The 12,673-nt window shown below is 39.1% G+C and overlaps 1 protein-coding gene across 1 annotated transcript; it reads left to right on the forward strand.

Annotated features, from left to right (window-relative positions):
- Positions 1 to 504: 504 nt before the first annotated feature.
- LOC145052982 (heavy metal-associated isoprenylated plant protein 35-like) lies at positions 505 to 1,776 on the forward strand. The gene is made up of 3 exons (XM_079000932.1): positions 505 to 671; positions 777 to 852; positions 969 to 1,776. Exons 1-3 carry the CDS (start codon positions 621 to 623, stop codon positions 1,721 to 1,723), a joined length of 882 nt encoding a protein of 293 aa, XP_078857058.1. The 5' UTR covers positions 505 to 620; the 3' UTR covers positions 1,724 to 1,776.
- Positions 1,777 to 12,673: the final 10,897 nt, after the last annotated feature.

The raw sequence follows: 12,673 nt of genomic DNA on the forward strand, positions 1-12,673 counted from the left end.
TTAGAATGTAAAAAGTCATAATTTGGTTAAATATTGAATCATTTACAAGTTTTAGAAGATAGCATATAATCTATAGTATTTCAACCGGTTCCATTTTGAAAAATAACCGAAAAACCGGGACCGGAACTGAAACCGACGGTCCAGTTCCCGTTTCTTATAATATAGGAAAACCGATTCCGATTCCAAAACTCATCACCTTTTAATGAAAAGTTTACATGACCCGCAATTAAAGTATTGTTGTTAATTGTAACCCGCAATTAAAGTATTGTTGTTAATTATTATCAAATCGGTTTTTCTTGAAAGTTGTAAAATATAATTACATGATGAATAATATTTTTTATTCAAAGATATAATGACAAAAAACATAAAGACGTTTTTTTATCTAAACAAAGATGAAGTTTCACAAAAAAAAAAAAAAAAAAAAAAAACTACAAGAAAAAAGAAAAACCCTAATGACGAACGAATATAAACCATCGTAGTACATGGAATAACATTAGAGAGCATCTAATGTCATTTTCAATATCGCATCAACCGAACATCAGTGGAAGCAAAGAGTTCTAGTTGTACAAAGAACCCACATTCTCCTCTCTGCCACCATCCATTCCAAGCTTCAATCTTCCATGGATGCACCTCCTCCTGAAGAACACAACACACCACCCCTAAAATATAAGGTATCTGCGTTTCTGCTTCAATATATCTATCAACCGTTTTGTTTTCTATTTCTGCTAATCTGTGCTTTATGTATCTGACATACGCTTCATGCGCGTTTTTTGCAGACATGGTTTCTTAAAGTCTCCATCCACTGTGTTGGTTGTAAGCGAAAGGTCAAGAGAGTCCTTCAAAGCATTGAAGGTAGTTAATCTACACGCAGATGCTGTTATGAATACACTCATAAGTTGAAAACACTCGCTTTATTTGGTTTCCATCACCCCTTTGGTGTTCTGATCAAGAAAACACTAGTTTTGCAGGTGTTTATACTATTGATATTGATTCAAAGCAACAGAAAGTTACGGTTGTAGGCAACGTTGAGGTGGACACCCTTATCAAGAAGCTTGTCAAGACTGGAAAGCATGCAGAGAAGTGGCCGGAAAACCCAAACAAAAAGGAGAAGACGGCTGCCGGCGGCGAGAGCAAGAATGAGAAAGAGAAAGGGTCTGAAAGCAGTGGAAACAGCAGTGATGAAGAAGAGCGTAATCCTCCACCTGAGAATGGGAATCCCCCAAGCAAAAACGGAGGTATGTCGGTGAGGTTCGCTGATGTACCGGAGAACATCTCGGCGCAGGCGAGTCAGGAAACGGGAGGCGGTGGTCAGGTTAGTGGCGGTGGCGGAGGAGGAGGAGGAGGAGGAGGAGGAGGAGGGGGGCAAGGTGGTAAAAAGAAGAAGAAGAAAAAAAAGAAAAAGAGTTCGAGTGCAAAGCCTTCCGGTGGACCACCGGACACTGGATTGGTAGCTCCAGAGATGGGTAGGAATCAAGTGATTGACCAACTGCATCTCAGCCCTCCACGTGGCTACTCGTATCCGATGCCTGCTGGTCCAGCTTACGCTGTAAGTTACAATGAGACGCACCCCAGTGGAAATGGTGGTCCTGCGTACTATATTCCTCCGACACCCTACACGTATGACTACACAGAGGATAGTGATGATTTTGTTACATTACCTCGTCCGTCCGATACTTTTGAGTTACTTAGTGATGAAAATCCCTATGGATGTTGTATCATGTAATTATTCAAGCGTCGTTCTTTAACTGAGAGTATTACGATGAGGGCATTTCAAAAGATTCTGTTCGTTAATTTCTAGAAATTGGGATGATCACAAAAATATCTCAAAAAATATTAGAAACAGAAGGAAATATCCAACTTTTATTTATTTATCAAAATGATCTTTATTTTTGAGACGAGGCCTTTCGGATATTATTGATAAGGCCCACTATTGTATTGTAGTCGGGTCTGGTCATTTTTATATACCTTATTTTCACATAATGATATTAAAAATAAGTAGTACACATATAATATGATAGACCCGAATTCCATAGTGGATAAAAAATGTAGAATACAATAACCCTACATATAATGTACACTAATATATGCTCTTGGAGTTTTGGAGAAAAACAAATACATTAAACCGGAATGAAATAAATCAAATAAAGAGGATGGGAGGCCTTTCATATAGATGGTGACGTATGGTATATGGATGGAATGTAAAGTACATGCCGACTTTATCATGACTCGTGAGCAAAGTGGATATTGAGCTTACTGTGTTTTGTTAGCTGGTGTTGGACGGCGTAATGAAGCTCGCAAAGCAAATTCATTGCATGAAATGAGAGACCGTATGTTTGCGTTTGCACGACTAAGACACAAGGTTGTTACTTAGGAAAACACTGCACACAATGTAAAGATGCATTGCATGAAATCCACTCTAATATGTGCTGAAGTATGTCATAGGGATGGTTGAAATGGACGCATACAATTGAAATCAATGATCAAGTTTCCTATAGACATAGCACAAAATGATATTCAATGTGAGAAAATGTTGTTCGCATGGATCGTCATAGACTCATATATGTTGAACTACAAAAGTAAGATCAGGACGGGTGAACATCACATACTGTAATGTCCATGTAAGGCTAAGGGCATCCACAATGTATTGAACTTTATAGAGTTCAATGGAGTGTCACATCATCATTTACTATTCCATACAATTCTATTCATTTTTATCCCACAATGCATTAAACTCTACAAGTTTAATAGAACATATTAAAAAAATATTTAGTTAAAGATTTAAAGACTTTCCCTTTTCCCATTGAAGAGTTCAATGGCCATTGAACTCCAAATCCATTGAGTGCCAATGTGACATTTCACAATGGTGGAGTTGTATCTATTGAATGACAAGTATGCATGACACCTCATTCAACTCTTCCATTAAACTCCCCATTGTGGATGCTCTAAGGTACAAAACGGGATCAAAGACAAGGTTTCCTACAACCCTAAATTTAGAGTTGATATAAACTGCAATCCTGTAAGTCAGTAGGTTTGCTAGTTTCATATCTAGGTGATATATTTCTTTTGTGATAGAAGCATGCCTTTCGGGTGACCAGGTACCGACAATGTTAAGGAAAATTTTAGAGCAACCAAATTAGTTACTGAAAACTTGCAACTCAAAAAATGATATGATCCAACATATAAGGTTTGTAGTAAAAAGGTCTTAACTCTTGAGGATGATAAAATCTAACTATATAAGTAATGTAACACCTGTAATTTGGAGCTATAAGTTTTAACACTTAAGTGAACTTTTTGCACTGTGGCGGTATGCCCAACGTAGCTAAAGTTACGCCCATCGTAACACCCTAAAAACGCGACTTCATTCATCCTAGTACGCCCAACGTACTAGCTAGTGTACACCCAGTATACCAGACTCATTTTTTTAGATTAACTTCAAACAATCATAACTTCTTCGTTTCAACTCCGTTTTCGATGATCTTTATATCCACGGAAAGGTACCTATGAGCCTACAATTCTATATTGATAATTATAACTAAAAACAACTCAAACTAAAATCCTTAATTTACGCAAGAACCCGAAACATAACCTTTCCCATTTTATCCCTCAGCTTCCATCGAACAATCGAAGGTTTAAATCACTTGTCTAACATCATACACCTCCAGTAGAGTCTAAACTTCATTCAATTGAAGCCCAAGGCCTCCATTTAATACATTTATTGACCACAATCCTGAAATAATATGTAACACCCGCAGATTCGGGCTAGTCAATCTATAGATAATAAGCGTTGAAAATAACTTTTTGATAGAAGATTATTTATAATAAATAATCTTAACCAAAGTATAGTATATGTCACAAGGATTTCGTGTAACACCGTGAATTTCAAAATATTTTTTCGCATAATATAAAAACATATTCATTTAATTTTCATAAAAACATCAGTGTTTGAAACTCCAATCAATGTCATACAAAGAATCCCAAGATCACATATCATAAAAATCCCATGTGTGTGTACTGATCAAGCCGGCGCCTTCCCACGGTCATCACTAGTACCTGAAACAAATAACACCAACACTGTAAGCACAAAGCTTAGTGAGTTCCTCAAAATACCACACATAACACATATTAGCCACTCGAGGCTATAACTCTGTGGGTCCGTAGACCCTACTCTGTGAACCTTCTGGTTCTAACTCAGGGAACCTTCCGGTTCCAACTCTATAAACATGCACAACATAAATCACATAGAAATAATGCAGTACAACACATAACATACATATAGCATATAAATACTCTGTCACATAACTCTGACTACCTACTCAAGGTAAAGTATAGTGAGAAGACTCACCTCACGTATCTCGATAACTCGCAAATCCCGAAAATCACTCGCGCTTGATCCTCCGAGCTATAATCCTCCTATAACACAATATATCTCTAATTAACACTTTCACAACTAAGGTTGACAACCCCTATCAAGTCAACACTGGTCAACTCTGGTCAATGGTCAACTTTGACCGGACTCGGCGAGTGCACTAGGGCGAATCGGCGAGTCTATATGTGTTCACTGACTCCTTAAGATCCTCCCTTGACACGTCGAGTACTTCCCTGACTCGACGAGTTCCACCTGGCATGAATCGCGGGGCCACCACGACTCAACTCGCCGAGTCTCAAGAACAACACGGTGAGTTCCAGCTTGACTCAGTCCACTCCACAACCCTCTCTGACTCTCCCTGACTCACTGAGTCAACCCCTTAACTCGGCAAGACCACTCGCTGAGTGGTTAAGGACAATCTTCATGCTACTCGCCGAGTCTGTTCTTCGGACTCGACGGGTCTAAGCCATGCATGAACTCAAATTCACTCCTGAGGTCAGATCCGTTCCAGTAACTCATAGATCCAGTCCTTCCAAGCACATTCATCACGTAAAGTTAAAATCTTGGTGCTCATGCAAAGGTCCAAAGGCCTTATTTGATGATATGGTCTCTAGAATGCTATTCTAAGCTCATGGCCTCCATTAACACTCATAAAGCTTGAGGGAAAAGAGTCTCTGGACCTCTTTGGGTCCAGATCCAAAGCATCAACACAAGAAGAGGCCAATTACTCCATGAATCATTCCACAAAGAAGCCCTAACTCTAAGATTTACACCAAGGGCTGAGAAAGGAACGAATAGTTACCTCAAATGAAGTCTCTGGACTCAGGAATCACTGGATTAGCACCTCCTTTGGTCTCCTCTTGCCTTGATCCTCTTCTATATGCAAAATCACCCACAAATAATCAAGGATCTTCCTCTTCTCTCTCACAAAACGCTCAAGGACTCTTTTAGGGTTCTCTCTGGGGTTGGTGGCCGCAAATGACGGCCATAAGCCCCTTTAAATAGGTCTCATACCCTAGAAATTAGGGTTTCATTAAACAACGTGGACTCGCCGAGTCCACCTTTTGGACTCGCCGAGTCCGGACACGAACCCGCGCCCAAACCGCGATCATACTCGGCGAGTTTGAGCTCCAACTCGCCGAGTCTCCTCACAATTCACCAAAATTTATAAGAAGAACTAATACCTGGGAATCCGGGCTGTTACATTTCGTACATATAAAGAACGCTGAAATCCGACTTGTAACGAGGAAGTTATGACCTGTCAAAGTTTTGTGAAAAAACCGGCACGACGCTGCGTAACGTAAAAACTGAATTTTTGATAAAATACTTTTTAGCTTTAGAAATCTAAATGAAAGTCGTAGTGTACGTTAAACCATGTACATACATAAAAAGAACGTCCAAATCTGACTTCATATGAGGAAGTTATGATTTTTCTAAGATTTAACATAATACTGTGCAGCCCAGCATTTGAATTTTAGATCGATCGAGTTTTAGCTGACACAATCTAAAATTGAATCAAAGATCTCGTTAATAGGAGCTCAACGATCACTACTAGAAAAACAGCCTTTTACGACGCTCATTGCGCGTCGTAAAAGGCTCAGACGACGCGCAAATGCGTGTCAAGGAAGGCCCTGTCATAAAGAGAGACGACACGCATTTACGATGCTCATTTATTACGCACAATTACGACGCGCGTTTACGACACGCAATGCGTATCAAGGAAGGCCCTGTCATAAAGGAAGACGACATGCATTCGCGTGTCGTAACCTTACGATGCGCGTGTTAATGACACGCAATGCGTATCAAGAAAGCCCCTGTCAAGAAAGGCCATGTCATAAGTGAAGATGACACACATTTTTGCGTATCATAATTTTAAATGTTTAAAAAAAATATTATTTATAGATTTACTAATTTTTAAATTAAATAATACATTAAAAATCTCATAATACAAAATAAAATACCATAAATAACAAAGATAAATCATTTCACTAATATGTCAAATACAAATAATTATTCCAATAGTGAGTAAATGTTATAAAAAAATGAACTCATTTATATACAATTGCATTATCTAGCTTACTATGTGCCAACAACTCTCTATGTGTTTACTTTTGGTTGAGTCTCGTTTCCTCCAAAGCTTCTAGCCATGCCAAAATATGATATCTTAAATTCATCAAGTCCTTGGCGTGAAGTCTTAGATAGAAGCTTAACTGCAATCTCCAATCCTTCTAGCATACCCTAAAGATCATTATTGGCCATGTAGCAGGATCAACCTGCAATCTCTTTTTTGCCTTCTTATTACTTGCAACATCTTCTGCCTATTTGACCAAGGTTGTGCCTTCAGTAGCAACATGCTGCATTGCGTCAAAAAGATAAAAACAGATGACAACAAATACAAATAACTGCATTCTAATTTAAAAAAAATAGAATCCAACTCCTAATTCACAAACCTGTTTAAACATACTAGAGATAGGATCCAATCCATGGGGTATTTTTGGAAAATAGTCTGAACATTCTTGACAAATCATCAACCTGCAAGTGAAGGGTAGAAAGGGAAGAAACAAATGTTCACAACCAGTAAGAAATCTAAACACTAGAAGTTTCATAGTGATTGTTGATTCCTATAAACTCAAATGTGAGATGAGAGGCTTGTTCACAACCAGTAAGAAATACTAAGTAGAAAGAAACAATCCCTTAATCCAGTAAGCTATATATGAGTGTTTCTTGCAACATAAACATTTTCATGAAAATGATATAGACAAATAAGTAAGAGTGATGATATTGATACCTTAATTACACCATTGGTGAACGAAATTTTAATTGGTTGATAGCAATACTTGACCTCTGAAAACAAATAAACAAAGGATCGCATCATAATTAGCTCAATGAAGTAATTCTTATACATTGTCTCTACCAAAAGATTCATCATGGAAACATTTTTGTTGGAAATAACTAAACAAAAACCCATTTAGCATCATTAACCTGTTGGAAAAATTAAAACCATGATTAAGTTATAAAATTTCGTGTTTAAATAATATATATTTTTTAATACCTGTTGAACTTTGGGTTGTTTGTGAACATCTTCATAAGGATCATTCTCCATATCACTCAAAGGATCACTAATAACATCCACGGGAGGCTGTCAGATTGACTTTGGTGCTGCTACACTTGCAACAATTAAAGGTCTACGCCTTTGTAATCGCCCCTGAATCTCATCAAATTCCTTGTGCTGAAAGTGAAATTAATGTAAAACATGTATATATTTCTAGAATGCAACACATGATTTTTTGTAAGAAATTAAGTAATGGTTACAAAATACAAACCCGCAAGCGATGCTTTATAAGAAGTTTTTGAATTGATGGGAAGAAAATGGTAAAGTCCTCCCCAAGTGCATGTGCCAAACAACAGAGTGCATCAACAACATCCTTTCTTAGCTCATCGTTTTTTCTACATGCATGAAAAATGTTTTAAAAGAAAATAAAATTTAAAGTGAAGAGGAATTCATTTTGGGAGAGTAACAAACTAACAATAACATTATTAACATACCCATCCAATACAAGTTTCAGGTGATGCACGAGTGTTGAAATGTGTCCTGTAACCTAATGAAAAGAAATTTATGGCATTTAGTCAAATAATTTATGATAAATATATTTATTACAAACCCAAATAATAATAATAATAATAATTCATTGACATGAACACAAGGGATTAATCATATCAAGGTTTTTATAGCAGCTCGCCTTATGTCAACAGAAGCATCCACTTTAAATAAACGTATGAGGGCAGGAAGAAATAGATGCATATGTTCATCCAATGTTCCTGTAGACCAAAATTATATAATAATTTATGTTAGGACTTAGGAGACTAATTATTATAATTTCCACAATCACAATCACACTCATCACCAAAAACTTCCAAAGTACAAAGAATATCACGAACATAAGTGTAATCATTACACCTTTCAGCATCACTCAGAACTTGAATACAACATGGAAGAATTATAGGAAGATATCTCCTGAATTCATCGTTCAGGGCCATACAAATTTGTTCAACTAGGTGCAGGATCTGATCAAAAAGTCAAATTACATTATTGCCCTTTGACACATGTGCATTGTACAAAAGACAGATAGTAAAAGCACACTTTACCGGGGGTCCATGAACATGACGATTGGCTATTGGGAGACTGAATGATGACCATAATTCTGATATTAAAGAAAGCAGCTCGGGTAGATACTTGCGAATGTGCTGAAATAGCAACCAAGAATGGTTAATGATGACATCGCGTTTAAGGAAATAGTTTTTGTAATTGTACAAAGTCAAATACAATCCTACCTGGCGCACAATTGAAACAAGAGTTCCAAGCTTCCAAGTTATGAACTCCTTGAGAGTATCTTCCAAGTTATGAACTCCTTGAGATTAACTTCCAAGATATACTTTCAGCTCCTTTATGTTTCTTTATTTTCCCGACAAGTTGAAAACGAATAGGAGCTTTAAAAGGCTCATATTTTTCAAGAAGAACTATGCATGTGTTTGGAGGCTCATAGCCTGTAACAGCAATATCACCAAACAACAATATCAACAAGATACTTTTGGTAGATGCTCCACCTATGAAGTCCAACAGCTCTTCAACTTTGCTTGCATGGTCTAAACAGAATATTCTAGGTCTTAAATACCCATTACTCATGTTCCATACGACTGCATAATAAGAGGAATATCTATTAAGAATACAGGTTAACAGTTTGTTTTCTTTCTGACAGGGCAAATTCGGTGGTTGATCCTCCTTCACTCTCTTTTATGCTTTTACTACCTTCCCCCATCTTTTAACCGTATTAGTGGGAGGTATATTTGTAATTTCACTCTCCAAGACTAAGTAAAATGTAATACCCTGTTTATTTATTAGATAAATAAATTAATTAATGAGCAAATGGTAGCCCTAAAATAAATAATTATATATCAAAGGATGGTCTCGCATTGCTAATTGTCACAATTTTAAAAGTTGGGGGGGGGGGGGTTTAAAGTGTAAGTTTTGGATGGGTTCCGTAAAGAATTATGAGGGCAGGGATTATTTGGTAATTTTTGGGACTCCATTTGAAAAGAATTGGTAGCAGAGAGGCTGTTTTAGTAAAAATCGGACTTGATTTGTAAAGGGTTATAAGAGACAGGGTTAAAAAGGTAAAAATATGGACTTATTTTGAAATAAATAGGAGCTGGAGGGACCATTTTGGTCATTATGGTGAACATTTAAATGAAGTGGGTATTTAAGGCTTGCCAAACCCTAACTCTAAGAGAAGGTCGGCCGCACCCGCTCCCTTTTCCTCCTTCAGCCGCAAACCCTATAGCTCTCTCTCTCTCTCTCTTAGCCGTCATCTCATCGCCATCACCAAAGGACCACCAAGTAGCTACCATATTCCGTCGCTAACAAAGTCCGAGAGGCACGAAGAGATCGGGAAACTCATTCGTGAAGGCCGTTGCTGTTCGTTATGGGTTGCTGCCTTAAACCACCGGCGCCACCACCGCTATTCTTCTTCTCTTCTTCTGTGTAACCCGTCCCCATCGAAGAAAAGACTTTGCCGGATGCTTGGCGTTTGTTGCTGCTGCGATTCAACGACCGCCGCCGGCTATTAGGGTGCCATTTCCGTCGATTCATTACGCCACCTGGTGGGTAGTGGCTTTTGGACCTTGTGCGTTGTGATAACTGTTGGCTGGTAACCACGAAGAACCACCATGGCCGCCAGCCATGGTGGCTGCTGCCTTGTCACTTCGTTTGCTGCCACCGGCCACCATGAGGAGGGTGGCTGTGTGCGCGTTTTGAGTGTGTGTTCGGGTGTGCTAGCCGTGTTTGGTGTTTGTGGGGTTGTATGCATGTAGCGGACAGATGTTGTAAGGGAGATGCTAGGTCGGAAAGTGAGGAAGACCGCCACTGCCACCACCGTGAGGTGGTGGCTGCCACCATACACCACCGTGTTTGTGTGTGTGTGTATGTTAGTAGGTGTGTGTGTTTATTTGGTATTTGGCGTTGTAAATTGTAACAAACTGAATAATGGAAAGAAATTCGAAACCACCACCGTGAGGTGGTGGCTGCCGCCTCCCGCCGCCACCGGCCGCCGTGTCGGGTGGCGGTGTGCCTTGTCTCGATTGTGTTGATTCGTTTGGGGGTTTGAAACCCTAATGGACCCAAGGAAGCCCTAATGGGCCCAATAAGACTCAATGGGCTTAAGAAAACCTTAATGGACCCTAAAGAAACCTTAATGGGCTTAATAATATTTTAGTGGGCTTAATAGGCCCAATAAAGCCCTAATGGACCTAAAAGCCCAACGAACTGATAAATGGACTAATATTTGGGTTGGAAAAACCATAATGCAAATAAAACCCTAATTTGTGGAAATTGCTTGGGGCACACGAGAATTAATTATTAAATCTTAAATAATTAATAATCATTGGCAAACTAGCGTAAGGCATAATGGACTTAATGGATTAAGTCCTTAATGGGTTAAGAAAGAAACACTAAACCTTAATCATCATTGCATGTGAAAACTCTAATTTGGGATTATGGGCTTGGACTTATCGAGACCCATATTTGGGCCATTAGAATGGAATTGTGTGATTAAGCCCAATCACATCATATGACTTATTTAGAAGAATGATGGACTTAATGGATTAAGTCCTTAAATGAATAATTCCTTAATGGGTTAAGTAGGAAACTTAACCCTAATCGGCATTTTATGTGAAACCCTAACTTCACTTGGGTTTGTTGTTGGGCCTTTCTATTGGGCCTTGATGATTGGATTATTAATGAGCCATCCAAGAATAATTATATGGACTAAAATAATTTAATGGGCCTAGGGTAAGTCCCATGTAAGGGGTTGGGCCCAATTTGGAAAATTGGGCCATAGATGGACATAGTTGGGCCTTAATGATTGTATAATGTTGGGCCTTACAATAAGACCACATATAGGCCTGGGCCCAATTTGGAAAATTGGGCCATATGCTAGGCTTTGATTCCTAATTCGCTTTGGGCCTATGGATTGGGCCTTAGGCTTATATAAGACAAGCCTGAGGTAATTAAGTAATTATCCAAGTATGTATTATGGTTATGTGTTGGGACCCAATTATTAATTGGGTGTTATTTTGGTGTTGACAGTTCGGGAGTCTGTCAGCCAGCAGCTGGGGCCGAGTCTGCGGGACTTCAGCAAGTGTGAGATTGTGTCTTCGGGACTTCAGCAGTGTGAGGTGAGTTACCTTCCAGTAGCGGTGGGTCTACGGCCACAATGCCGGCCCACCAGTAGGAGTTGTTGTTAGATGATTGTCTTTGTGATAATTGTCTATGTTTGCTACTACCTGTTATGTTTATGTGCTAGCATGATATGATGTTATGTGATAGTGGTAGTAGGGGGGTGAAATAGTCCCCGGTTACCGGTCGATAGGGCCGAAGGGGTAGATTAGTACCCAACTATGCTAGACAGATTATGATATATGTGATATGATAGTATGTGGTAGCAGTAGGGGTGAAATAGTCCCCACTTACCGGTCGACAGGACCGAAGGGGTAGGCCAGCACCCAGATATGCTAGGCAGTATATGACTTATGTGTTTATGTTATGCTTTTAGGTCATAGTGTTAGGGGGTGAAATAGTCCCTGGTTACCGGTTGAAAGATACCGAAGGGGAGGCCAGCACCCAGATATGCTAGGCAGTATCCGGTCGAGAGGACCGAAGGGGAGCCCAACACCCAGATATGTTAGGCAGTATCCGGTCGAGAGGACCGAAGGGGAGCCCAGCACCCAGATATGCTAGGCAGCATCCGGTCGAGAGGACCGAAGGGGAAGGTCGGGCACCCAGATATGCCTGACAGTATATGTATGTTATATAATTGTGTGGTATGTGGTATGATGGGGGAACTCACTAAGCTTCGTGCTTACGGCTTTCAGTTTTGGTTTCAGGTACTTCGTGTTTAAAGGAAAGGAGCCGGCTTGATCGCAGCGCATCACACTATGGTTTTCCGCACATGAGATCTTTGGGATTACACTCTGATATTGTTTTATGATAACATGTTTGATTATTTCTACTTTGGTTTTGACATGACATGATATTACAAATGTTTTATTACACTGTTGGTTTTATAATGACGTATTCAAAAATGAAATTTTTGGCCTGTATTTTTTGAGATGTTACATAAAATTATCTTCTGTACATAATTTGGCATGTTTTGAGGCCAAATAGTTACGAGGTCAATATCGAACACCTAAAACTCGATACCCTCCAAAATCATTATCACACACACAAAATTGAGACACTTTTACCCCTCTACT

This window comes from Lactuca serriola, chromosome 5 (assembly GCF_051521515.1).
Source record: "Lactuca serriola cultivar US96UC23 chromosome 5, Lser_US96UC23_V15, whole genome shotgun sequence".
Taxonomy (NCBI): Eukaryota; Viridiplantae; Streptophyta; class Magnoliopsida; order Asterales; family Asteraceae; genus Lactuca; species Lactuca serriola.